Source organism: Tenebrio molitor, chromosome 5 (assembly GCF_963966145.1).
Source record: "Tenebrio molitor chromosome 5, icTenMoli1.1, whole genome shotgun sequence".
NCBI lineage: Eukaryota > Metazoa > Arthropoda > Insecta > Coleoptera > Tenebrionidae > Tenebrio > Tenebrio molitor.
This window is the reverse complement of record NC_091050.1, coordinates 16,094,533-16,121,248: the sequence shown is the minus strand read 5'-3', so window position 1 is coordinate 16,121,248 and position 26,716 is coordinate 16,094,533. Positions and strand designations below refer to the sequence as shown.

At 46.1% G+C, this 26,716-nt stretch overlaps 1 protein-coding gene across 5 annotated transcripts in view; it reads right to left on the bottom strand.

Moving 5' to 3' along the window:
* Nucleotides 1-26,716, bottom strand: part of LOC138130622 (amyloid beta A4 precursor protein-binding family B member 1-interacting protein-like) — a 50,867-nt gene that overhangs the window by 6,500 nt on the left and 17,651 nt on the right. The window contains exons 1-2 of one of the 5 annotated variants that reach the window (XM_069047204.1): nt 24,922-25,180; nt 23,725-23,829 (exon numbers count right to left, since the gene is read on the bottom strand). In XM_069047204.1, the coding sequence (XP_068903305.1) occupies nt 23,725-23,829; nt 24,922-24,939 (123 nt within the window). In that variant the 5' untranslated portion in view covers nt 24,940-25,180. Of the gene's footprint in view, nt 1-5,347; nt 5,552-5,979; nt 6,687-23,724; nt 23,830-24,921; nt 25,181-26,716 lie in introns of those variants that run through there. The other 4 variants (XM_069047203.1, XM_069047201.1, XM_069047205.1 and 1 more) reach the window with 4 other exon arrangements.

Sequence of the window (26,716 nt, the reverse complement as noted above, 5' to 3'; positions counted from 1 at the left end):
ACAGCACAGCACACTAGAATCGAACGAATGAGACGGTGTAACCGGTAAAACGGCATGGACGGAGCGGTATATCGGTTGAGATGCTTCCGTGTGTGACGTCACACTGCCCGGGATCCTTTCCGCAGCCGCCCGAATCCTGTTCGGACAAGGACGAGACCGGATCGGCCGGCGTCGGCACGAGCGGGGATGAAAAATCCGCGAGCTGCTCTCCTCGATATATGTTGGGGTTGGCGCAAGTTTTTACGCCGGAAGGGTTGTCTGATTGTGTCGGGCTCGGGGGGGAGATCGAAGAAATTCAATTTCGACGACGATTGTCGCGTTCATAAACTCCACGTAGGGGTTGTGAAGGACGCACACCTGAAGGATTTCCCGAAGAAAAAAAACACAAAATCAGTTTCAACCCCCGCGCACAAATTTGCTCGATCATCACGATTTATAACGTGATTATCCCTCGCATTATCCTTCTTCGCTTTGATGTACGGACCGGATATAACGGTTATTGCCCCGTCCCCTGTCACATAACCGGAAACGAGCTTTACCTTACCATCTTTCCCGGTTGGAACTTATGGAACAGGTCGAAATTCGATCAAACGACCGTGACGAATAAGCGGATTGACATACGCCGGTCAGAGGGGTCAACGGACAAGGCGCAACAACCACTCCTAATTAAAGGGGCCGGGACCGGACACGTGTGATACAATATAATGGCCAGGACGAACGGAGGGGTGTCGATGATTATAACCTCTACTGTCCACGCTTCGCACACGGGGTGGCTATTTGGCCGGGTGACGTGGCGATAAACCCGAAGCGCACCCCTCCAGACGCGATCCACCCCTTCACGTGTCAGAATCAACGAAAAAAAGCTGCCACTGGTGACCACGAGACCGAAAGGATCTAATTGGTAGCTGCGGTGGTCACCAAGTCCGCCTTGAGCTCCTTGCCGCTGCCAAACTTTTTTCGCTCGGGAGCGAATTAATTTCGGGGGCATCGTCCTCGCTCGTCTCGAGTGTCCTCGAACGACGAGGGTGAGGGCGGCGTTTACGCGATTTTCGCTAATAAATGCCAAATCGAGTGCGGTCCTCCCGCCCCGCTGCTGCGCCACCGCCACCGCGGCGGAATCCCGATGGCGAAGGAGCGGACTCGCGGGTCGCAGACCTGAATGAATCGCAAGTCCGCATGTGCAATTTCAGGGTCAAAATTACACGTTCTGTGTAAAATCGGTCGATAACTCCTGCTGGCCGCGTTCCTTTCGCCATCCTTTTGCTCGTTTTGCGCCTCCGAGTTAATCGCTCCATTGTTGGCTCGTTAATTTCCATACGGGAGGCGAACGGGTCGTTTCTCGAATTCCTGCGGCGCCGGCACGCTCGCTCTTTGTCTCGCGAGTAGAGGCGGCGGCACCGGCGCCCCTCCACGCGCTCGACTGGTCCCAGCGCGCGACCAATCGGGGTCAAGTGCGGCGGCCTCGCAGGACAACAAGGAAACTGTCGCGGAAAACGCGCCCGGTCCACCAAAGTCTCGACCAGCTCTACGTTTACAGCATGCAACTCGCATTCGAGAACATCTGGCATCGGCAACAATGGTCGGCCGGAAGTTGGGAGTCCCGGGGGACGAATTAAAGAGCATCCGGTGCGAGCGGCCTGATTCTGTGCACACTTCGGACAGGAGTGAATGTGGCGGCCCCGATTACCAGCGGAAATCGCGCTTAATAGAAATAATAAATAAACGGATCGTGTTTGTGCAACTCCCGAAGTGCATACCTGGAGCGAAAAAACCGGAATTCGTTGCGATAACAAACGCTTCTCGTGTTGCCGCTCGCTTGGCAACGTGCAGTGTCCGCCCGAGGGGCAAATCGCGTGCTCGACACGTCACACCGGCGAAAGGGTCAAATCATAAATTCATTAGAGTCGTTTTCGGGGCGGTTTGTTTGCCCGGTTAGGTGATTGACAAGTTTTAGCACCCCAAGCAGGGAGGGTCGGTGCGAAGGTCGCTCATAAAAAATCCAAGGGCTGTTCTTGTTGTCCTAACAGCATAACGAAGTGGGAAATAAAGCAATTCGTTTCGAGGAGTCGACGCTCGATTTGTTAAGTGCACCGCTCTGTGACAACTTGAAAGTAATATCGCTTCCTGCGACAACGCAGCGTGAAATCTCGCACTCGGTACGAATTTGGAGGAAGAAGCAAAAACAAATCGCGCGGAAGGAAAAAATCTTCGGTGGCGCCCTCTGCAAAATCGTCCGTTTTTGCGATACATTTGACGTTTCTCTCGATCGGGAAGTGTCAAAGTGACAGGGCGATCTAACCTCGAAATCGTAAAAAATCCAATAACGATATCGCTTTGGAGATATGTATGTCGATGGCGTCGCTTCCGATCAATTTCATCCGCTCTAGAAAACGTGTCGAGCCGGATCCCTCCGGTTCATCCCTCGGATGTTGTCTGCGGCAGACGAGCAAAAAAACCGTGATGTCGTCGGAAAGCAATTAAAAGTTGCGGTTAAATCGAAGCCATCCTATTAATAGTCCCCTTTTTCGTGTCGCATCTCCCGAATGGGCCGAACGGCGCGATTCCACGTTTATATTTAGGCAGCAAACTGCAGCCAACCCCCCATTTCCAACAAAACGAACACGTTACACGCTCCGCATGCTGATGCATGTCCGTTGTTTGGCAACGCGACGGTATTCATCTCCGATGGCGCGTCACCCCCGCGTGAACCCTTCCCACCGGGAGTGGGACTCTTCCCGCCGGTGGCGACTCTAATTGCACGCGGACACCACCTCGTCTCGTGAACACCTTTTCATGGCATTAGGGCAACGTACCGTGTCGACAATAATCGCGTTAAAATCCACGGTCGCTGTTGCAACTGAACTCGATTTAATGGTTCAGAGAGTTCGTGGCGTACAGTCGTTACAAGCGAATCGCATTAAGAGTGACCTCGTGGTCGGGATGACACGCGGTTCGTGTGGAACTGCAGGTGGTGCAGGCACGATGGGAACCTGCCGACAGCGAGACTCGATCGAGGTTCGCTCGATACGCGAAAAACAAACGGAACCGACGAGGCGGGTTCGCTGACCACGAGAAAAACTCGAAGCGGGCCACCAAGACTTTCTTTCATCTGGCGGAGGCGAATTCGCGGCGCCGGTCGCAGATCTTGCAACGAGACACACATTTTCTCTTCGACGTTTCTTGCAATCGGTGCCGTCCGAGGTGCTTCCGAAACGCCACAAGCTCCAGCAAACCGTAAATTCGACGTGTCTACCGGTCCGGAGCGAACGTGTCATTTATTATGTTATGACAGTCGGCAGTGACAGTGACAGGTGCTGTCAAAACGCAGTGCGACCAACCCCACGCAAAAACAATACGACACCCTTCCGGTGTTTTCCGTCCGACACCCCTAAATGAAAAAACTTCAAGCGACGACTTTAACGCAATTACAACCCGAACAAGCTTCACCCCGCGAAGCAAATTAGGGCACCCTTTTATTCTCCGACAAATAAAGATTTCCGCTCCGGCGAGCGACGATTTATCAAAAGACGTCATATTTCATCGGAAAACTGAACAGCAACGAGTCGACAAGACAATTATGCAATCGTGATGTCATGAACGATCATCGTTATTACGTCAGTTGGCAAAAACTCGGATTCCTGGATCGCTTCGCACGATGAAAACGGTGTCAAAACCTTGGGGGGACTGTATTGGCGTTTCCGGGGCGGACTTTCATTGGGGCGCGTGACGACAAATTCGTCGCTAATTTGCGACGTTTCAGGTCTAATAATTCGACGGAGAAGACGTCGAGCGAGGGTGAGAACGTCGGTTTTTGGAAGCGGAAAATACAGGATCTCGTTTCTCTTTGCTGTCGGCATTTCAAAATAAAACCCGGACAACCGACGGAACAGAACGGCGATCATCGGACGTCGGACATACATTCCGCCGGCGAAGACGCGGAAACGAAGAATCAGCACGCGGACTTTGAAATTTCCCCGTCAGCAATCGAAAAGTGACGAAAGAAAATTGCGTCGCCGAAAAACGCGTAAGCGACCGCCGAAATGAACTTGTTCTGAAATTTGTGTCGGCTGGTCCTGATGGTGATGGGATGGAAGCCATCGCACCTCGAACCCCATTCTATTTTGGTTGGGAGTCGTAGCGTCGCCGCCCGGAGGCGTCGACCCTGCGTCTTCTCGCGTTTTGCGCCTTTAAATCGAGAGGCGGCTAATTGACTGCCCACAAACCAATAAAGACCAATTGATAAAGTGGTTGTGGACTCGGATAAAGGTCCATTACTGTAATTGCCTTGACACCGAATCCGTTGAACCTTGCACAAGAGCGCAGATGTTGGCGACAGCGGCCACGGGAAAAAAATGTCACCAATTTCGGGTGTTTACGCGCGCGCGGTGGGACCGCCGGCCCCATGCGGGTTGTCACCACATAATGAAGCCATCAATTTAATTAAACGTTGCAGCAACCGAGAGTCCTGCCTGCTGCGGACGACGATCTTCCCAAATTGGCGTTTTCACAACCGACCACCTGCCAATCCATCCGCTGGAAAATCCCGGCGTTTTGAAATGCTCGCTAAACAAAACTTCCTTGTGAACGATGGGAAATTCTGTGGTGTAATTTTAAATTTACCGCTGTTTTTGCGCCCTCTCTCGTGTGGACGGTGAACTATTGTAAATGTCAAATCAAAATAGAGAAATAAACAGTTCCGTTCCCTTGTGCAACTGCAAACTCGTCGTTCTTTCTACGAAAAGGAAACGGATCGGTCAAGTTTTTTCCGGTGGAAATGTGTCACCGGCAGCTGCAAAGGGCGGCGGTAATGGGGCGCCGAGACGCGTCTCCCCTGGTGCAGTCTGCGAACAACAGGATGAGTCATCGTGCAGGGGCGGAATAGGGGATGACTACTACGGGGTCCGCGCCGTCACCCCGTTTCGGAAAGACTCTGTTTGAACAGGCAGCGTCCGGAGAGCGATAGGGCACGTCCTGGGGGAGACACGGCCATTCCTGTTAGATATCAAAATTTACACAGACAACGTGAGTATGGCGAGAATGACGGCCGAACGGAGAAATGTCTGGAATTCCGTCGGTGCAACAACAACGTGCGAAAGAAACGAGAAGCAGGCGCAAATAAAAATAAACCGACAGCGGCGCACGGTTCGAAAATAGAAGAAAGACCGTCGTCGTTATCGGACGGGATGGGGCGGTGGTGCATCGTGCCCCGTCACCTGGCCCTGGAAGATTCCGGAGTTTTTCCTCGCGATAAGTGGTCAGTCATTATCGCGCCTCGCAGGAAGCCTGCATATCTGAGTGGCACCATTGTTCCGATAGACCCCGCAATTAACTCCAATTAGGAACATACCGAATCGTCCGAGTCCGAGTCGTCGGCCTTCCTCTTCGACTTGCTGCGTATCCACGACATTTCACCCCTTTTCGACTAGTTCCCACGTGTTCGCTCACAAAAACGGGAGGATCGTGTGGAGTAGGAGACGACGCGCCTGCACATGTTTCGTGTGGCATTTGTTAACTGGCGGAGCTTGCTGAACTGACTGACTGATGCATCATAAGCCACGCCGCACCGATGGGAATTAGTCAGCAGGACCGTCCTCGGCGGAGGAAACTGATTGCGCGTTTGTTGATTTTTCGTATTATCGTCGACTACCGGGAAAAGCGTCAAAATAATGACCGTCTACGTGCGGCAGTTGCGCAACCTTGACCGTTTTTCCCGGCGGAGGAAGTGGACGCGAGGATGTGGCCGGGACGACGGAGACCGGTCCGGCCCTGGGCTGGGGTGCGGGTGGGCCGCGAAGGGGACTCGGTTTTGGATATTTTAAGTTCAACGCGTCTGGAGAGGGGAGCTCGCGGGATTCCTGCATGGGAGAGAAGAGAAGCGAGCATTGTCGGAGAGTTTGACAAATAATAAAAACGCGCTTTATGGGCGCTCCCAGATGCGCCGCACCACCACCGCACGGTTTATGGGTGTCGGGCACTTACCGCTTCGTTCCCATCCCGGGGCACCCTCGGCGGCGACACGAACACCTTCTGGGGCCGGTCCGCTTTGGACAGGCTGACCGATCGAAAAATTTTCACTTGGGCATTGTTGACTTTGACGATCCTGTATTGGTCGTGCTCTTCGACAGTTTTTGTACGGAAACTGCCGCCACAAAACATGCTCACCGATAACTGGGCCGCATTTAATAATTATTGTTATTAGTAGCGGCGATGCCGGTCGCGTATAACTATAACTGTTTCAGAAAGCGAACGAAAGAAGCTATTCTTCACGCAGCTGCCGTTCGACTAATGAAAATCTCTTGACCATGTGCTGTTACCTCTCGAACACACCTTACCTGGTCGCGGTGGTCGTAGAAAAAGACTCGAAGAGGAGGACGCCCCGCGCCCGACCCCGCGAGCCCGACAGAGACGGCGCACATCAACGCCTCCATGATTTACGGACAGGTAAAGGTAGGAAAGCGAAATGCATCGTGCCACGAGGAGCGCGGTTTTTCCCCCACGTCGTCGACCGAGACAAAAACACGAACCCGCTTTGGCACAGAACGAGGTTTTATGAAGTACAGTCGTCGACTAAAGCCGTTTCGGGCGACCGATTTTTCGCAGTTGGCCCCCCCGAAGCCTCGCAACAGTCCAACTTTCCTCGTAAATTAGAATTCTGCAACGCGACCTGACGCAACCGACGGCCGGTTCGCTGACCGGGTCTGGGTCCACGAAATCGAAACGTCGTCGTCGACTTGCCCCGTTCGCATCTGCCGAAGAGGCGTCCGCACCTGCCCCCTAATTGAAAAGCGAGGAACGCGATCGGAGACGTCGTCCGATGCTAATTAATCCGATGCACTCTGAATCGGATACTTCCGCTCGGGTTTCTCTGCCTGTCGGGAGGAAAAGGAGCACGAGCCCTAGACGTGCGCCACCTGTCCCCGTGCCCCCGCCTCCCTCCTTGTCGCAATCTCGTCGGCAGCTGCCGGGCCATATGGACACCGATAGTGGAGCAACATCTGGCCCTGGTCCATCACGACACCCTTCCAGGCCTCCAATTAAGAGTCACCTACGACGGTCCGTGTGGATGTTGCAAGAGGCGAACCCATCAGACTAGAGTGGCGCCGATGGCCGAAAGGAAATGTGATTCTTGTCGTGATCGCTTTTGCCATTCGGTACACGCTTCGCCCATCTCATCTATAAATGAACGCAAATTATCTTTGTTCGATCGTATTTATTCCGTGGGCGACGCAATCGTTTCCGGGGAGTCCTCCGGTCAAGAATATCGCTCCTCGACATGTCCACGCACGAGCGACCCGGTTGGGACAATACAAATTTCATATCTGACCGCACCGACGACGTCTTTTTTAACGAGCCACACACCGCTGCATCCTGCTGCACTTAATTTACCTTTTACTCAGCTTTGTGCCACGTTAGGATAATGATCATATTAAAGGTGCACCACCCCGCCCCCGCCCGGCGGTCTCGTTTCAGCACGTTTTGATCGTTTCCGCCGATTAAAAAAATTTATTTCGCCGATGCCCCGTGGGAAAGAAGGTGGTACTAGCGCTCCTCTCTAACTATCATCTCCGCAGAGCTTATGGAAATTCGATTTTTTATCGGTTCGGAAGCGTTATGTGACCCACATTTTAAACCTCTCCCACACATCTTTGTCCAAGTAATAAAGAATGTATATTTACTCTCACAGAGCGACTCATGTGCATTGTATGGTGATTTAATGTGGTACCACCGGGACCGGGCCTACCGTCTCGCTAGTGCGTTTTAATGAACAGGGCAACAATCCCAAAGAAGACGTCGTTCGAGGCGTAAATATTTTTTGTTAGCTTCCAGGAAAACTTTCTTCTCTTGGGAAAATCTCGTCCTTATTAAAAATAATTTGGCAGCGAGCGCTCGTTTATTGCCGACGACCGAGCCATAACGTCGTCCTTTTTTTTTATTTTCGACTGTCGTCGCTGACGTTAACTTGTCAACGTCCAGACCCAGATCTAATAAAACTAAAACGGTGAGTCAGTACAAATCGTTCGGAAGTAGTTCCTTTGCCAAATCACTGGCGGGGTTTTTTTATTAGTCACGATCACGGTCTAGTGGAGAAGACACGCGCGGTGGTGACCTCCCCAACCAGAAAACAAATACCCCACATCCATTATCTGGATGCACAATTGATTTATAGGGCACGGCCGTGATGTATTGATTGTTGCGTTCCTCTATAGGTTAGGTAGATAATCGGCGCTGGGCGATTTATGACCCCCAGCGTGCCCGATGCCCATATCTGATGGTTTAGCTGTCATGAAATTAAAATCGTTTAGATCGGAGATAATGTCTAATTTATAACTTCGATTGAAGTTATTGTAAATTTTTGGGGACAGTGGCGGAGCTGGCTTCGTCGAGAGTTGTCGAAGAACTGCGGCAACGGAGGAACGGAGCCCCCGACACCCACCCCATCCTGCGCCACTGGACGAAGTGTCGGACACAAAATGGGGTTCCGAGTGATTACGAGGTTGTTTACCTCTGGTGATAAAGGAGCCATAAACAATATTTTAGTACCTATCACGAGACTCTTTTCGTGATTAGAACGAAATATCCGAGATAGCTTCACCCTCGATTACGTTTCGAGTTGACGGCGGACACGTTTGCAAACTTAACGAACCAAAAACTCCCACATTTGACATTCAAACGTCAAAATTTCGAACCGTTCGGTTCATCGTCCTCTTTGACTTTTCCGATATTTCCCATTCGCCCGTCCAAAACGGCGCAGCGGAACAAACACCGGATGTCATAAACTCGATTGTCGTAACTGTCCACGATCGAAATCTTCGCATATTCGTTCGGGATTCGCGAAACATTTTCCAATTGCGTTGGTGGTATCTTATCTGCGAAAAACTCCCATTTCCTGGTACGAATCGACAAGTCGGAAGCGTCCGACCCCTCCAACCTCCCACACGTGACCCCCCAAACGTTTCGGATCGTGCGATCGATTCGAACGAGGCTGATGACGGTCGTGTCGGTGCGAAACGTCGACTCGGGGCTGCTGACGATGAAAAATGAACCTGGGGCTGGGGGATCGGTTTTAAGTGACGCATGTTGCACCGGGGGCCGGTGTTGGACGAGGCCGTAGGTGGCGCACGTGCTGCCTGCCCGGCCTCATCAAAAATCAATCGGCATCACCACTTCATTTGAATTTCACGTTTAATTTCGGGTTCTTCGGCCACGTTTCTCTAATTCCGCCGATATTATTATACACCTGAATGGGGTTTATTATGCGAGGCACGGGGCCCGCGTACCCGCCTTTGGATGTGTTATTGATAAAATATTCCGGAGTCGTTCCATCTACTTCCTGTTACATCCGCTCGGCCGACGCCTCTCTGCACTCGTAACTGCATTTTACAACCGACGGTAAATACGCATTTGGGTCAGACGTACAGATTTGCAACTCGTGCCATTGACCAGAGAAAACTTGGACGTCAAAAGCGCCCCAACTTTCAACACGTAGCTTCTGCAACATGCAAGTCGCCTCGTACGTGAATACGAACTAAAAGTGGTTCAAATCCTATATTCCAAATGTTTCGGTCAATAATTATTCTCGTGCGACAGAGCCCCGCAGCTATTTTCTTTCATCACAATGCGAAAGAATGTGACCCGAAAGTGGACTAACATCTGACCCATTCCCGACTTGACAGTTATTACCGTACGAACCAATCTGCGAATCAAGTTTTGTTTTTCGCAGCCAACTGGACCACCGGATTGTTTCGACCCCCCGGCACGCTTGTCGCGTTTGCACCTCCTTCGGTTTCGTTGTTTTGCTTTGGTAATTAGTCTTGAGTCGAGGGGTGCGAACGGAACCGTTTCAACCCTTCTCTCCCGAGTCAAAAAAGCCCTAAAACTCCTACCAACTCCGCCAATCTAAACTCGTGTGACTAATTCCCCGACCTCAACAGCGCCTCCTGCTCTTTTGTGTATCAGTGCTCACGCGTCAGATTCTCGCCTCCTGCATGTGGCAATTTTCGCATTCGACCCTGGAGGCATTTGTTATTACATTTCCACATGGTCGCCAATCGAATTTTTTCTCCACCAGCAGATGTTGAACACATTGAAATCGCCTTATAAATATTAACAACAATCTTGATGAATATGCAAGCGGGGCCGTTCGGAAAATCGGTCTCGTCTTCATTTACGCCGCCGCCTTGCAAGATGCAACCGCTTCGCACCTGCTCCTTTGCATCTAGGGGTGGAGGGGCCCTGCTGCCACCACCCCGGAACACCTCTCCTTTCCTTTCGAAAAAACAAATCTTCCGTGTCGCCGACAGGTTTCGCTTCAGTAGCACCTGTCGCAGGTGCAGCTTTATTACCGAAATCTCCACCGTCTCTTCTCCCCACCGCGACCGACTTGGACCGATTTTTGCGGCAATTTGTTACGAAATCCGCATCCTGTTATTAGTTCGACGCACCTGTTGTATAAATCCGAACGTAACTGGCCACTTAACAAAATTAATTATATGCGACGTTGATCAAGATTTACACGTGCGACGGAGCCAACATCCAAAGAATTCAACATCGAATCCTGGCGCCATCTCTCGACGGGAAGTCTGAACGACGAGTCGATACGACAGGAAACGACAACAGCTTCGATGTTTCGACACGTGACGCACACGCGCTTCAATTCGAACGATCACGTAGCCCCACGTACAAAGTACAATTGTTTTTATTCGGCGGCTCAATCAATAGGATTCCTTTGATCAAGATGGCTATATATAGAAACGCGTTTCGATTTGTGGCGTCGACGTATAGTCGGGGCCGTCTAATAGGGGAAAATGACCGCGAACAATTGGTCAATTGGAACTGCAATTGGCGAATTGTCCGAGTTGGCGCTGGTGTGGCAATTATGCGACCGCAATGCGGCTGCTTTCGCAATCGCTTGTCGATTTGACACATTAAAAATGTATCGCGCGGCGAGTTTTTTACCAATTTTTCTCCCCTTTATCGCCATTGGCACATTTTCCGACTCGTCGCTTATCTAAACGCGCATTGCGCCCCATAACATCGACGATGACCGCAACTTTCGAAAACGAAACCTTGGGAAGAAAGCTCTCCGGTGTGATCGGAGAGCTTTCTTATTCATTATTTCCCACCGCTAAAAGCTCGAGTTTTCCAACAATCAGATTAGAGTTTTCGCCCCCGCTTCCACGAGTATCAATCAAGTTCGCATGAGATCAACGAGATGGCCGGGAAACTCTCGCAAACGGCCAAAGTTTAGCAAATGCACCAGCCACGAACTTTTTATTATTCCCTCAGGCAATATCTTGTGCCAGTTCGGCGAAAAACGAACAGACGTGGATTTGTTGGAGCGCATGCAACGGTGGTGATTGCAATCCGGGGTGCATCAAGGAGTGTCCTCGGGACCACCTTTCTTAATGAAAATCGAAGGTTCCTCGACCGTCTGATCGAACACGTTCGTTTATCGACAAGGTCCCGACACGAGCTATTTTTATCGTTATATCTATTGATTTATAGCTTTCACAACGTATTAATAAACCGGTCGAAATAGGACAGGAAGTTTTCTTGCGGTTTATCACCGTGTTTATACAGAAACCGATCGATCAACGTGAAAGAGCTGAGAATAACACGGTTCGATTTTTAATTAAACGAGATCCGAAGCGAAAAAAAAATCAGAGATTCATCTCGTTATGAAAAGATAAAAGGATTCGGTCGGGAATTCAGATAGTCTGAAAGGGAGCGCGTCTCGCTTCTTTCACAAAGCTCTGTTTCGTTATTTCGATAGATTTATGCAGCTTTTATATATGAAAAGGATCCTGTCGAGCAGACCGAGTAAGTTCCTTTTTCTGGAGTCGCTCGCTTAAATGCTTTTGAATTTATAAAACATCAACGTTTCGGGGGAAACCATTTTTACTGCAGGCAACGTATTGGTAAACACTTAAATCCACAATAAAAAATGATAATATTTGGAATAAAGCGCGATAAGCGATCGGAAACGAACGGACGATTGAATTCGAGAAGTAATTCGATCCCACGCGACAAAAACCAACATAAAAACGCTTCTTCCTTCCGGGCGTGGAGTTCCACTGGGTCGCCGTTCGGTGCACCTCTGATCCCTCCGTTCACCTTGCAAATTCGCAAGCCGCCCCCATAAAACCCGACCTCCGCCCCGAACCTTGTAAATCTTTCGAACAGGAGGCGCTAATATCGGCGCAAACACGGGGCCCATCTTCGACGGTGTCGAAGAGCGCGATGCTCGAAGAATTGAATTTCGCCCGCGCAATCGAACCGGAGAGGTCGGTGCGTCTGACAGATGAAGAGAACGAAATAAATAGGAATAAATAATGCCCTCCCGCACTCGAACCGATTGGGTTCAACGCACAAGTGTTTTCTTAGATCTGGTCTCATGAATGGGAGAATTGTCGGGAGCGTTGTTGGTTTTGGTGTCGATGGGCGAGTGACGCCAGAATGGGATGCAATTACGACGGAAACGATTACGGACGGTTCCTCGGTGGTCTGCGCAATTAGGAAATCGCAGACGGGAAAACAGGAAGCGTCCGGAGTAAACCTCAAAGGACACAACTCGATCGGGTTTTAATTAATTGAAAGAGGGCCGGCGGTGCGCAGGAGGCAAGGGGAACGGAGAAGCTTCAAATACTCGAAATGTTTCGTAATCAGTCTTCTATTCACTGTCGGACCGAGTTTTATTTGTTCGTTCTTCCTGGCACAATTAAGGCTAAGCATAAGTGACGTGTCCGATGTACTGGGACTCGACAGTTTTTATCCATAATCTCCATCTCTAATTGGTGGACAAAAAAAAAAAACAATACTTCATTACGAAATTACGAAAAGTTTTTCGAATCTTTTCAAACGTTTCATTGTTTCTCAGAACCATCAATATTTTATTAATTATAAATACTATTCACGATTGTTTCAAATTCGGACTATCTATGAAAATCTGTCATTTTAGTTGGCAGTATTGTGATTTGTCATAATAATAAATCTATTTTAGGTTATAATTCAACCGGTTGTTCCATTGGTTGTTACATTTTTTAAATAATTGAACGCATTAGGAACAATAAAGATATAAAAATAATAAACAACGGAAATTTGAAAACAAACTATTTAGAAATAATGAGAAGTTGTTTTACAAAAATTTAGCAGATAATAAAACTCAAACTAATAATGGTACACCAAATATAAACGAAATTAAAGAATTCTGGTCAAACATATGGTCAAATGAAGTTCAATTTAATAATCAGGCCGAATGGATTCCTCATTTAGAAAATGATATACCAGATAGTAATAATCGACATCATATTCAAATTAGCCTTGAAATTTTAGTTAAAAATATTAATAGTTCACATAATTGGAAATCCCCTGGAGGTGACCAAATTCATAACTTTTGGTTAAAAAAATTTACTTGTATTCATAAATGCTTACTTGATCACTTTAACGGATTTATTAGGGAACCTAACACATTTCCAGAGTTTTTGGCCCATGGTATAACATATCTGAAACCAAAAGATTCCGATACTAAAAATCCATCAAAATATAGGCCAATCACATGTCTGCCTACAATTTATAAAATTATGACATCTTGCATTAAAGTAATAATTTACGACCATTGTCAAAAATTAAATATACTTAATGAAGAACAAAAAGGTTGTGTTAAAGAGTGTTTTGGTTGTAAAGAACAACTCATAATAGATATGGTAATAATGGAACAAGCTAGAAAAAATAATAGAAATATTTATACCGCATTCATAGACTACAAAAAAGCCTATGATTCAGTACCACATTCATGGTTAATTAAAATTCTTAAAATTTATAAAATTAATTTGGATTTGATTAACTTTTTATCTCATGTTATGACATTTTGGAGAACTACTTTAAATTTATCAATAAACAATACTAAATTAAAATCCGAGCCTATTCAAATTAAACGGGGGATTTATCAAGGAGATTCTTTAAGTCCTTTATGGTTTTGTCTAGCCATTAATCCTTTGACAAATCTATTAAATAGCACTGGATATGGTTTCAATATTAGACTTAATAATACCACACTATCCAAATTAAATCACCTTCTCTATATGGATGACATAAAACTTTATGCATCAAAAAAGAATCACATTTTATCTTTACTAACAATAACTGAAAATTTCTCAAATGATATTGGGATGAGTTTTGGTATTGATAAGTGTAAAATGCAATCAATATGTCGCGGTCATTACGAACATTTAGAATATATAACTCAAGAAGGAGAAATCATTAAAAATTTAAATAAAGGAGAATTTTATAAATATTTAGGTATTAATCAATCAAATCATATTCAACACTCAATTATAAAAGAAAATTTAGAAAAGCAATTTTATTTAAGAATTAAATCTATTTTAAAATCAAAATTAAACGGTAATAATTTAATTAAAGCAGTTAATACATATGCTGTTCCATTACTGACCTATTCTTTCGGTGTTATAAAATGGTCCAAAACTAATTTACAGAACATAAACATTAAAACTAGAGTTCTTTTTACAAAATTTAGTAAACACCATCCTAAATCTGCTATTGAAAGATTTAATTTACCACGCGAAAACGGTGGTAGGGGTTTTTCAAATCTAGAAATACTGCTAAAAAATCAAATTGCTTCACTAAAAAATTATTTCCTCAATAGAGCTCGTGATAACACCTTTTTCAATGCTTTGGTTTCAGCCGATAAAGGCTACACACCTTTAAATTTAAGTGATAATATAATTTCAGACATTGTTAAGCCAAATATACCTGACACAATAGCAAATATAAAACAGAAGTCTTTACATGGGAGATACTTTAAAGAACTGGAACAACCAGAAGTTAATATTCGGGCATCTCATGCATGGCTTAAGAAATCAAATATTCACCCTGAGACGGAGGGTTTTATATTTGCAATACAAGATCGTGTTATAAATACAAGAAATTATAAAAAACACATATGCGGTTTACAATCGATAATTGATAAATGTAGGATTTGCGGAACTGAAGGGGAAACAATTGAACACATCATTTCTTCTTGCACCGTTTTGGCTCAAAGCGAATATAAAAAACGACACGATATATTCGCTAAAATTATACACATGAATTTAGCTGTTAAATTCAATTTATTAAAGAATACACAACCACATTATAGTTATGCACCAGAAAGTTGTTTGGAAAATGACAGTTACAAGTTATATTTTGATAGAACAATTTTAACTGACATTCATATTAAACATAACAGACCAGACATTATAATTTTAAATAAACAACAAAAGCAAGCATATCTTTTAGATATAGCTGTTCCAAATTCACATAATATAACACAGACATATAACACAAAAATTAATAAATATTTAGAGCTGTCCGTTGCTATGAGAAATCTTTGGTGTTTAGAAAAAATTTCGATTTTACCACTTGTAATTTCAGCAACGGGAATAGTACCGCAATCTCTTTTTAAAAATTTAAAAATTCTGGATTTAGATAACACATTGGTAGTTGAAATTCAAAAAGGTATATTATTATACTCATGTCACATCGTGAGGAAGTTCCTTAACATTGACACAGAACATAATACACAACAAAGTCAAAATGCGGAGGCAAGACGCCGGTAATTATGTTGATAAGCACTGCACTATTACTTGATAGTAATATCCGTAATAGTGTATGTACTCCGGCAAAATTGCCGTGCCGCCGGGTGGAGGTGGGATAGTGTATTGAAATAAAACATACATAATTATGTATTTGTAGGGCAGTTCTGGGTAAATTCTTATTAACTAAATTAATGACGGAATTGACAACAATGCGAATATTTAAAAACGAAACGTCATATGACAGGACCTGACGCCAATCTAACAAAAAAATATCTCGGCCTGCTGCGTGTTTAAAACATTCGTGAACGGCTTATACAGTGTGAAATAAAATGATTTACATCTATAGTAAATTCAAAAAACTCCTGGACTGTCAAAATTAATTTTTAAATAAAATGCTTGTTTTGACTGTACTTGGGTATAAAAAAATTTCGCTAGAGTGTACCGACATCAAAATCTAGTTACAAAACATATTTAGGTTATGTTTTCATTTTTAATTATTGAACTAAAAATGTTTTGAATCATTCATTGCTTCGAACACTTGAAGTGAAATGCAGCAACTAAATGAATTGGAGCAATTTAATAAAGTTTATAAAAAACACACGACAAACTGAAAACAGGTAACAAATTAAACAACAACCAAAATCATCCAAAATAAACTAATCTGTTTCATTTATTCAGAATCAGAAGAAAATTATTTAACATTTGATTAACACTTATCTGCAAAATTTTGATTTGTGAATCAGAAGAACGAACACAAATTATTATTACATAGTTAACAATACTGGAGCGGCTTTGGAGCAAATTTGTAATTTCTTCCCGTTATTATCACTTTTTTGTTTGTTCCTCATAATAATTTATTATGGCCCTCTTTTCTCGCGCCAGTAGAACCACCCTAGTTCGTTTTGAACTTTCCATTTGAACCTTTTTACAAAATACACTTAAATAATTTTGCAATTTATTTGACAATGTCAATTTAATCAAATGAATAGTTTGAAAAATTAAAAAAACCATAGATGACAACTAGGCAATATGAAAATAACTAGTGATTTAACCAACCTAACAACTGCAATTTTGAGTTTGACAGTCCAGATGTTTTTTGAATGCACTTTAATTTTGCAATTTATTTGACAATGTCAATTTAAACAAATGAATATGTAGTTTGAAAAATTAAAAAATCATAGATGACAACTGGGCAATATGAAAATAACTAGTGATTTAACTGTTAGGTTGGTTAACTGCAATTTTGATTTTGACAATCCAGATGTTTTTTGAATGGACTTTAGTTACTTTTGCATTACCCTTGTAAAAATACGAAATGCCGCTCTACAAAAAAAAGGAAGCCTAACCTCAAAATATTAATCCAAATTCCAAATGTGATTTATTGCGAAGGGATGATAAGAATGCAAAGTTGAGATTGAAATTAAAAAGGAGCTAACAAAAGCAAGTCACAGCTAGTGTTGAAAGTGGCCACCAACGTTTGTTAATTCAATTTAGTAAATTGTAACAATTGATTGATGACATTTATTGAGAGAACTAATAGTTCGGCACTTCGAAAAAAAAAGTAGAGCGGTACAGGAAAATTTACATGCGCAAAAATTCCAAAGGTAACTAGATGTAGATCATTTTATTCCACACTGTACATCTACATCTCTTACGAATCCTTTTTAAAAATTCTAACTTCACTTATTAAATAAAGAACAACAACTAGGCAGACACGGCGAGACGAAACAAAACGGGTACGGGTATGCAACCAACAACGCGAAACCGCTCTACAGGTCAACCGATAGCTCCATCCAGTACGGCTTGCCGATGACCTTTGTTACATAGATGAAGCCAGTTACGAAAACTATCACGTCCTCACGTTTACCATACTGAACAACAACAAGGTAACGAGTAACGTGTGTCGTATGCGAACTCATTCCAGTACTGCAGTGTACCCTATCTAAAACTAATTAGAGTGCAACAGTTTTGTATTTACTAATTGAACAGCGACATCTGACTATTCTTTGGGTGGCCGAGTACGGGAAGCCGCACCACATTCGTCGCACACACATCTTCATCCACGAGCCGCCGCTGCATCCTAGACTCCATTTATTAACGTTTATCGCCTTTAAAGAGCCATCTTTACAACGAACCGAAACGATCATCCCAATAAGGGATAATGAGCACCGCAAGGGTTCGTCTGTATTTTTTCCGTCCGCAACGTTCGTCGCTTCCCGTGCATCACACAACTCCGAGCATCTTCCCCGCGGCCATAAAATAATTTCTTTATGGAGGTAAAGCGCGTACGAAACACGGGCATAATAGAGAACCCTCGACGTTATGATGTAGTTTTCGTTCCGAGTTTGTGTTTATCTGCATCAACCCACCTATCTCGGCGTTGTTATGTGGGAAAACGTAATAAAACGTTTATCATGATGCGGCCGGTCCGGTGATTAGAAGACATTTTTAATTGGAAACTGTGCCGCGACACAACTGGAAAAAACATCGAACGACGAACGCTGTCACAACCGAACCGGCACCCTTTCGGGATTAAAAATACGCTCAGCTCGGTCGAGCCAAGAGCGGAGATGGTTGACAAGTCGCGTTGCTCGGCGTCGCTGTCGCACGCGCCAGCACACACGGCCGTTCAATTAGCGGATGACGCACTGCCGGCCTTTCTCCACCGTTTTCCGATGGCTTATCGCGAAATCCGAAGAGTTTTTACCGAAGAACGCTCCGACCGGCGCCTAGGCAGAGCAATAGCCTCTTATCTAGATGCATGTTTGTGCACGCCTACTTGAAAATACTCCAAGGGATATCGCGAAGCACCACGAGAATCTCCAATCGAACCCGTCGATGAACCCTGGACGCGAAAATCGAACGGAACCGGAAGTTTTCGAGAACGGTTCTCGAAACCACCCGATTTTGACTTTTCACGACCCCGTCTGGATCTCGTCATAACGTAATTACACGAGCGTCGCGCTGAAATATGTCTTTCCATTAGACACCGCCGCCTTCGCACCGCCGTCGACGCGATTCTTTATTGTTTACCCGCGACGACGTTTCTTTCACCATTAGAGATATTTCCCCCGAGTGCCGTTCCAATTAAGTCCCGATCTTCCGTCTGCAACAACGTAAATCTTGGATTTCGTGTAATTAGCGAATATTGAGAAGGATCGCCTCGATTTGTCTTCACTGACGGAATGGGGGAGCGTAAACGAACGGCTCTGGATACCAGATTGTCCGATCGGGGGAAGTGCAACCATTGCGTACCGGACGTTAATTCGATCAAATCAGGCAACCAACGCTGCACGCCACCCTCGCGGGTGGAATAACCGGTCGACGTTAAAACCGTCAAACTTTCGGAGCGCTTTGTGAAAAATCGCCGCCATCTAACATCGGCGAACTTTACCCCGATACAACCCCGAACACGTGACAGACATAATTATGATGTATAAGGCGCATTTGTGTCAGTCCGAAATTTGCATAACACGGTCTTTAGAGCCGTGCCAACAGTAAATAATCTCGAATATTAACGCGAACCGATAAATAATTTAGGACGAGCTTAGCGGACACGCGACTCGCAGCTTGGTCGATAAATCGACGCGAGGGGGTCGAACCTACCCCCGTAAATCTTGAGGGTGGCGCGGACAACAGGTCTCGCCTGCCCCTCGGACAAGAGCGATTCGTCTAAACCGAGTTCATCTGAACGAGGCCAGAGTTTCGGAAATTTGCAAACACGCGACAACGGACGTTGCTCGGCTAAACAAAGCGCCATTATCTCGTGCACGATGCACCCCCGATGCCACACTGAACCACTCCGATTCATCGCGGAATCGATCGCCTCTTCCGGCACGGCAGAAACCTCCCGGAGAATTCTCACTTCCACCGGACTTATTAGAGCACCGATCGGGCCGGCAAATGGAAAAATGTAATAAAACGTTCGAATGGCGACGATAACGCGCCGAAATATTTATCGTTATGGCGTTCGGACATGTAGGACAGTCGCAAGTGCGCCCCATAATCCCGTTATGGGGGTTGCGTGCGTCCGACATTATCGGAAAAATTCGTGCTTTATGTGTTTGAGTTAATAATAACGTCGGAGGCGATTAGATTACGACGAATTATAAGTACAATTAAATTTAATTGCCCGCCCCCCTTTGTTAATTCCTTAATCTGAACGGCGGCGAGTTTCCGTTTCCCGAAAAAATACAATGGCGGATGACGCATGGAAATTGCACTTGAGGGGGACCTAACAGATGAGTTTTCTTGCGAAAACAACTTCGCTTTTATTCATATCCGTCGAACGGGGGATGTTTGGGTGCATCAGACCGGAGAGGATTGAGCCCCGGCGTGATTTACGGATCCGTTTTTAATGGAAGAAATGCGATTTATACGTCGGAAGCACTAGACTAAGAGGGTGCAGTGGGGCGGAGCATCGTCCGCAATATTAGCAATGCACCGGAACCAACAAAACACAATGAGACAGTTCGATGGGTGCAGGTGCGCTCGAGCATCGTCTTGTTGACATCCGAGAATGTAAAATCTAAGCGGGGATGCCACCCCAATCGCACCTTCCACCGTATCGCCACGTGCAAGACAGATAAGACCCGTCCCGTCTTATCTTTCACTTAGGCAAACCCATAACGATGTCTCTCTGGAAATGCGACTTTGATCTTCCGGACCGGCTGCGGCGGGGCGACCCACCCCCAGTCTAATAATAGCAGACCGACATCAGGCCCTCTAATGCTGACGTCTTGTTTGTTTCTTCTCCCCACTGGACGGCCTAGTCTGGGGTTTTATCGCCTCTTCAAGGTGAGAACTGTGGCGAATTCTCCGGTCCCGCCGCGTTATGCAACTCCGGCGTCGATTTGAATAACCCATTAACAAGTTTTTTTCCTTTCACGAGACCGTGTCGAAAGGCGGACACTTTTCAATTAAACACAGCGACATTGCCTCATCATGTCAATCCTCGCCGCGGCAATAAACGCTGCGAAGAGAAGAAAAAAAAGCCTTGTTTTCGGCAGCGGATGCTTTCTTTGTGTCTCGACCGGGGCTGTCGAAACGTCGAAGAATCAAATCGTTAACCGTTCGTCGACGGACAAAAGTAAATTACGAATCCGAACACTTTAGAAAACTGATCCGATTTCGGCGCCCGCGAGGAGGCGAGCCACCCCCGCCTGCGGTATTTGCGCGTCTTTCCCGAAATCCGAAAGCTCGTCGGTTGCTTTGATGAAGTGTCGGCGAGATAATTAAACGGGGCCAGGAACAAAAATTAAACCACGACTTTTTAACAAGTTTCTCGTCGGATCCGCCACCCGTGTTTCTCGGGGGTTGTTACAAAAAAAAACCAGAGACGTTTTATTGCCGGATTCATTACGCCACGGTTCATTTAACGCGAACCGGAGCGAATCGTTCGATTTTTATTATGTTGTTGGTTTTTCTTGCACGAACGGGTAGTCGAGCTCGCTTCGTTTCCGCGAAGGGGCTCCAGTGCAATGTTGCAACGCGCGCCCTCCTATCGATCCCGGCTTCAATTGTCGAGATAAGATGTCTCAATGTGGTGGTGACAAACTCACCCCGACAGCCCTGCGAATCTCCCGGGCGATTCGACGGCCGCGCTGTATTACTGGTTGCCCACCGCACAACAACGCTCCCGTTTTTTACGGCATATTTGCGCTGCCAGGACAGGCCATTCCGGCAAGTCAAACCTCTATATTTACCCCTGAAAATTCCTGCGGTGGTGCATGTGTGCGGCTCGGTTCCAATTTAATTCGGCGATCGCACATCAACACATTGTGTTGTTAAGTTCCGGAAGCTCCTCGAAATCCTGTCGCGCAACACCCGCGAAAGGCAGTTTAAGTGCACGATGCGAAAAGTGCAATCGCCGCCGACGAGCACGTACTCGACGGCGTGAAGACACTCGTCGGGATTGAGGGATGTGTTTGCCCTTCGAATGTGTAAATAGCGGGGGCGAGTAGCGGGTAAAAACGTGCCGATTAGGATCTTAACGAAGGGCGGAATTTTCGGCACGTTTCACGCAACTGGGTCGGTGCAATAAATAATTCGCCAAGGATTCGAAAACGGGCCCAAAGAAATGCGACAATCGATGGTGCGACTTCTTGCCCGAATCGACTAATCGAAGACTTACGCAATCCGATAACTGCATTAATTGCAACGATGGCGTCCGGACTTTGGTACCGATTTCGCAACGGTGTCGCCACATAATTCACGTCGATTACCGCGACACACGTCAGCTGGTGTTTGCGCCATTGATTTTCTTACGCGAGGGTCCACCGCGGAGGTAAATTGAAGAAATTACCCCGCGGCAAGGTAGGTGAGTGCTATTGGAAAATCCTTAAATGGACCGATCACTGTACGCTCAATCAACAACTCGTTTCCTGATGGAGATGTTTATTCAGTGCGTGTAACGGCACTCTGATTAAAGTTGCATCTTGTCCAGCGATCGCGAACTCGCCGGTTAATTTCCATCGGAGGCAGTGGCGGCGTGGGCTGCCTCCAACGACCGTCGGTTGCCCTCGTAGTAAAACGGAACGGAGAGAATTTTAACTGAAACATCCTCCGAAATCCGACCTTTCACCGAATAAATCGAGTCCCGACTCCTCAACTTCTCCAATTTATCACCCGGACTTTAAACAGGGACGCCGATAATCCCCGTTTATTGTGACGATTCTCACGACGGTCGCCCGTTAATACCCACCTGCGCTTCGAATAATAAACAATGCACCGAAGAGGAGCCCTCCTCGCCGTTGTTTTCTGATCAAATTTGATTACGGCGCTAAGCGTTATTAATATGCGAGGTACGGCACAGCTTCCCGGATGCGCTCCTTCAGCGCCTCGTGCATTAAGCACTCGTCTTTTTTGCTCCCCTCGCCGGTGACACCTCGTGATAAATCCGAGCCTTTTGTAGGTGCGCGGGCCACAAAAACACAATGGGCGCTAAGTCATCCGACCAACCCTTTTTTAATGACCCGTCATTAGTCGCCGGGGGTGTCAGTCGCCGCCGCCGCCGCCTCATCCCCGAGGGCGTGCGACCGTGGAATTTAATCTTTGTGGGAGTCACACGCGCGCACACTGGCTCTATTATGATCGGCATTAAGCATCTTGACGTTTCCATTTCCTAATGCGGCGTCTGTCACTCAAACTTGATTACGTTATCAATAAAAACGCTGATCGTGGGGCGCAAAGGCCGGTCCTTATCGCCCGCTTTCGATCTACGGTTGTTCTGATGTCGGCGATTCAATTACGAAATCGACGTCGACGATCTCACTTCCTTATTTGCGTACGGCTCGACGCCTCGTTTCCAACGGCGATGAGTCGTGTGAGGCGGACCGCCGTCCTGTTGTCCGGCGACGAGACAAAACCCGACGCCGCTAACGAGGATAATGGACAGAGACTGTCTCTAATCGCGGGATTCGATGCGCAATCACGACCGCGGCGCCCAGTCGAGGACATCTTGCAAATACGCGGACCCACTTCCGGCATCACCGGTGGTCCATTGTAATAATCGACGGATGGCAAGTTCGTTGCGGTTATCGTTTATCGACACATTCGCAAATGTGTCGCCGCAGATGTTTCCTTCCGGCCCCTTCGCTCGACACATGCGAGATATTTTTAACTCGGCGAAAACGTGAACGAACTACTCGACGCTGTCGCGAGTGCACTTTCGGCCAATTCCCGAGTACACACGGACAACAAATGACCAGATGTGGATGGGGCGGGGTTCGCGCCCCTTGCAAACGCATACGAGAATCGGTCACGTGACGTCCACTTCTCGTCCGCATCGATTTCGTTTTGAAAAGTGCAAAGCTGCGCTCCCTCGGTGGACCTGTCGCGGGTGATCGAACGAAAAATCGCGCGAGCCTCCGAAATCCGTCGGACAATATCGAAGATAATGAGTAAAATTCCAGCATCACCGAACCAATCTCGATGATTTATATAGTCCCGCCCGGCTGGACTTTATTAAATTTCTGCCACGTAACGTCTGCCGTTGGTGTGTTTGAACGGTGGCAATACCGAAGGATTAATGAATCCTTTTGGTTCGATGTTGGGACAACAAGAAGCACAAAATGAAACACGATCGCGTTGTCTCATCCTTGCTGTCACCGTGAGAAATGCAAAGACTCACCCCGGTCAAGGTGTGGAGTTCGCCCAGCCACTCGTTGAGGAGCTGCTCCGGGTCCTCGGTGTCGGAGTCGGCGTCGCCTGCGTCGTTCTCGCCCAGCTTGTTCATCTGAAAAGATGGCTCGATTAAACACCGCACTCTCGACTGACGAGTGGGAGTGCCGCAAGGAGACTCCGCAGCCCCCCGACTTTCATCTACAGTTAGTCGGAAGACCTGAACGGAACAATCGAAGCCGCCGGCTTCCAGTAATGTGGGTATTTACATAATACGAGAAGAAAAAATGATCGATGGGCGCTGAAACGCGTCCACCCACACCCCTAGCCTCCGGACGGTGAATTACTACCCCCGGTGAATTTATTACGACGGTAATGGCAACGGAACGATCCTCTTTATTAGCGTTATTGTTGATGCAGTCGGCAGTCGCAAAGGAAGCCGAAAGAAGTGGCCGAGATTAACATGCAAACCTCGTCGGCTAACACCCCCACAAATCAGCGGTATTAATTGGGGGAGAAGTTTAATTAAAGCGGGTTTTTTTGGAGGCGCGTGCTTTACAACCTCGTAAAACTAGTCTTAAGTCGCGACGATGGCCGTTTGGGACCTATTTAGATTACTAATGAATCAGTTTGTTCGTCTGACAGTGCGCTCGCAATCTTAACGGTTGTCAGACTAGATAAGCGAGTCGAGTCAGGTATTTTTAAAGGCATTTTTATTCAAAATGCGGACTGGGGGCAATCTCGTTTAATCCGACGCGTTCCTTTACGGGACCGAGATGCCCCCCGAAACGTGGGTTATCTTCAGCGGGGATCGAGTGGTTGGCACGGATTCAAACTCAAAGTCTTGTCTCTTTGCCATCGTTTACCGAAAAAACTCCTCCCGGGTGTCTTCGGGCGTCGCGACACCCTCCAAGTCCCTTCGAGAAATTAGAAAGCCACCATATGGTCGTAAAACACGATAAAACTCGGACTCCCGGTGTTTTCACCTCGGCTGCCCACTTGAACCGTCGTCCTACTCCGTTATATTTTTACGCGTAAGCCCACGAGGCGTGGGCCACCTTCATGAATGGGAAACCTGGTTCGGTTTTGTTTATTTATTTACGTACGACCCGTTTGCATCGCGTCCGTTTTCACCTCGAAGTGCTGTTGCCAGCACTACCGATTTTTCGGCACGCAGAATATTGTGTTAGAACAGAACGGGACCCACCATCGAACCCTGCGGCATGCCCGGGACGCAACAAAAACTAACTGAAGTTTGGACTGCGATTTTCTTTTTTCTGTTCTGGCGAATCTGCGGTCGTCAACACCGGGAACCGCTCCCGCCGCCACCATTCTGTTTGCACACAATAAAATTGCACTTAATTAAACGCGCCGGGCCCCATCGCGCTTCCCCGAATTCGGTCTGCGAGGGCCTTTAGTGGAGCGCGACGAGCCCCGCCAATTATCCACACTTTTGTCGCTAGAAAGCGGGGGAGAAATTGCGATTGTGCTCCGATGTGGAACGTTATTGATACGTTATCTATGTGGCAAATTATTTTTTTTCCTTCTTATCTTGTTTACACTGGTGCCACAGGCGACAAAACAAATGTTGTTCCAGTGGAAATAAACACCGGCGCGATAAAAATGCACCACAAACAACGACTTGCGGTCTGAGCACCGCCTGCAGGATTTGCGTTCGATCATTGTTTTATTTGCTTAAAACTTGTAGTTGACTCATGAATGTCTAATAAAACGACGAGCTTGGTAAATATTTCACCTTTCCTGCAGAAACTTTTGCGGCAGGAGACAGCCACGCCAGTGCCGTGCGATTCCTGCAAAACGTGGTTTCTATCACGTCGAGTCGAAGATGGGGGACCTAGATTAGAACTTCAAGGCATTTGAGAAAAAAAAGAGTGTGTGCTTAAGACCGCACGACAGAAGTGAAAACTTCTATGACGCTCGTTATTGATTTTAAGTAATATGTATTCTATAAATTATATTATTATGGAGGAATAAGGAGCAAGGCATAAATAATTAATATTACATATTTAAATCCAGTGGTGTTTTTAAATATTCATCAAAAATCTGCATTGTTCGATAGAAACTGCCAAATGACCATTTCCTTCATTCTAGTGAGAATTGCATGAGGTGATTTTGAGTTTTTGACATTGAATGATCTGTACCTGGACCACTTTTCAACAGACGTGATCACAGCATGAGACAAACGTTTTTAGTTTCTCCCACTATAAATATTAATTTCCGTTATTAATATTGATAAATACACTGACATCATTGCCTTACCATCATTGTCAAGTTTAGACATTTTCACATCAGGTTCACACCACACCAGATGGTCAACATCGGGGGCAAAAATTAAAAAAATTAATCCAAATACTTGCCTTCCATAATTATTGTTGTCTTGTCAGCATTTAATCTTGTTTACATTAACCTCACTTATATTAAATACTAACACTGTCAAATATGATTTTAATGCTGTGCGCAAGCGCTAGGGCTCGTTTTCAATCAAGATATCATTTTAGATATCTTGTTCACAATCAACAATTCACAACAATTCAATTTTACCATTTTATCGGTGTCCGTTATTCTGAAGTTACAAAACAGCAAATTAGTCTCCCAGATTTTAAGGCCTGTTAATATCCTATCTTTTAACGTATTCGATACAGAATAACCCCTAATAAACATCAAAACTCTGTATTTTTCAATAGAAACTGCCAATACGTCCGCTTTTAGAGGTAAATAGACTGGCAAAATTTGTGAGGTTAGGTTTCGATGTTTCAGTTTTATTTTCTTGACGATGGTTTATTATATTGAACAGAACACAAGTTTTCATAGCAATACCCTGTGTTATGATAATTTTTCCATTTTCCTCTTCACATTTTGCTACACAAATGTTTCCAATAGATGAATTGTTGAAGCCATATAATTGAGAATTACGTATTAAATCCAACATCCATCTGTAAACTTACAATATTTGTCGTGTCTTTATCGTTTATATATAACTA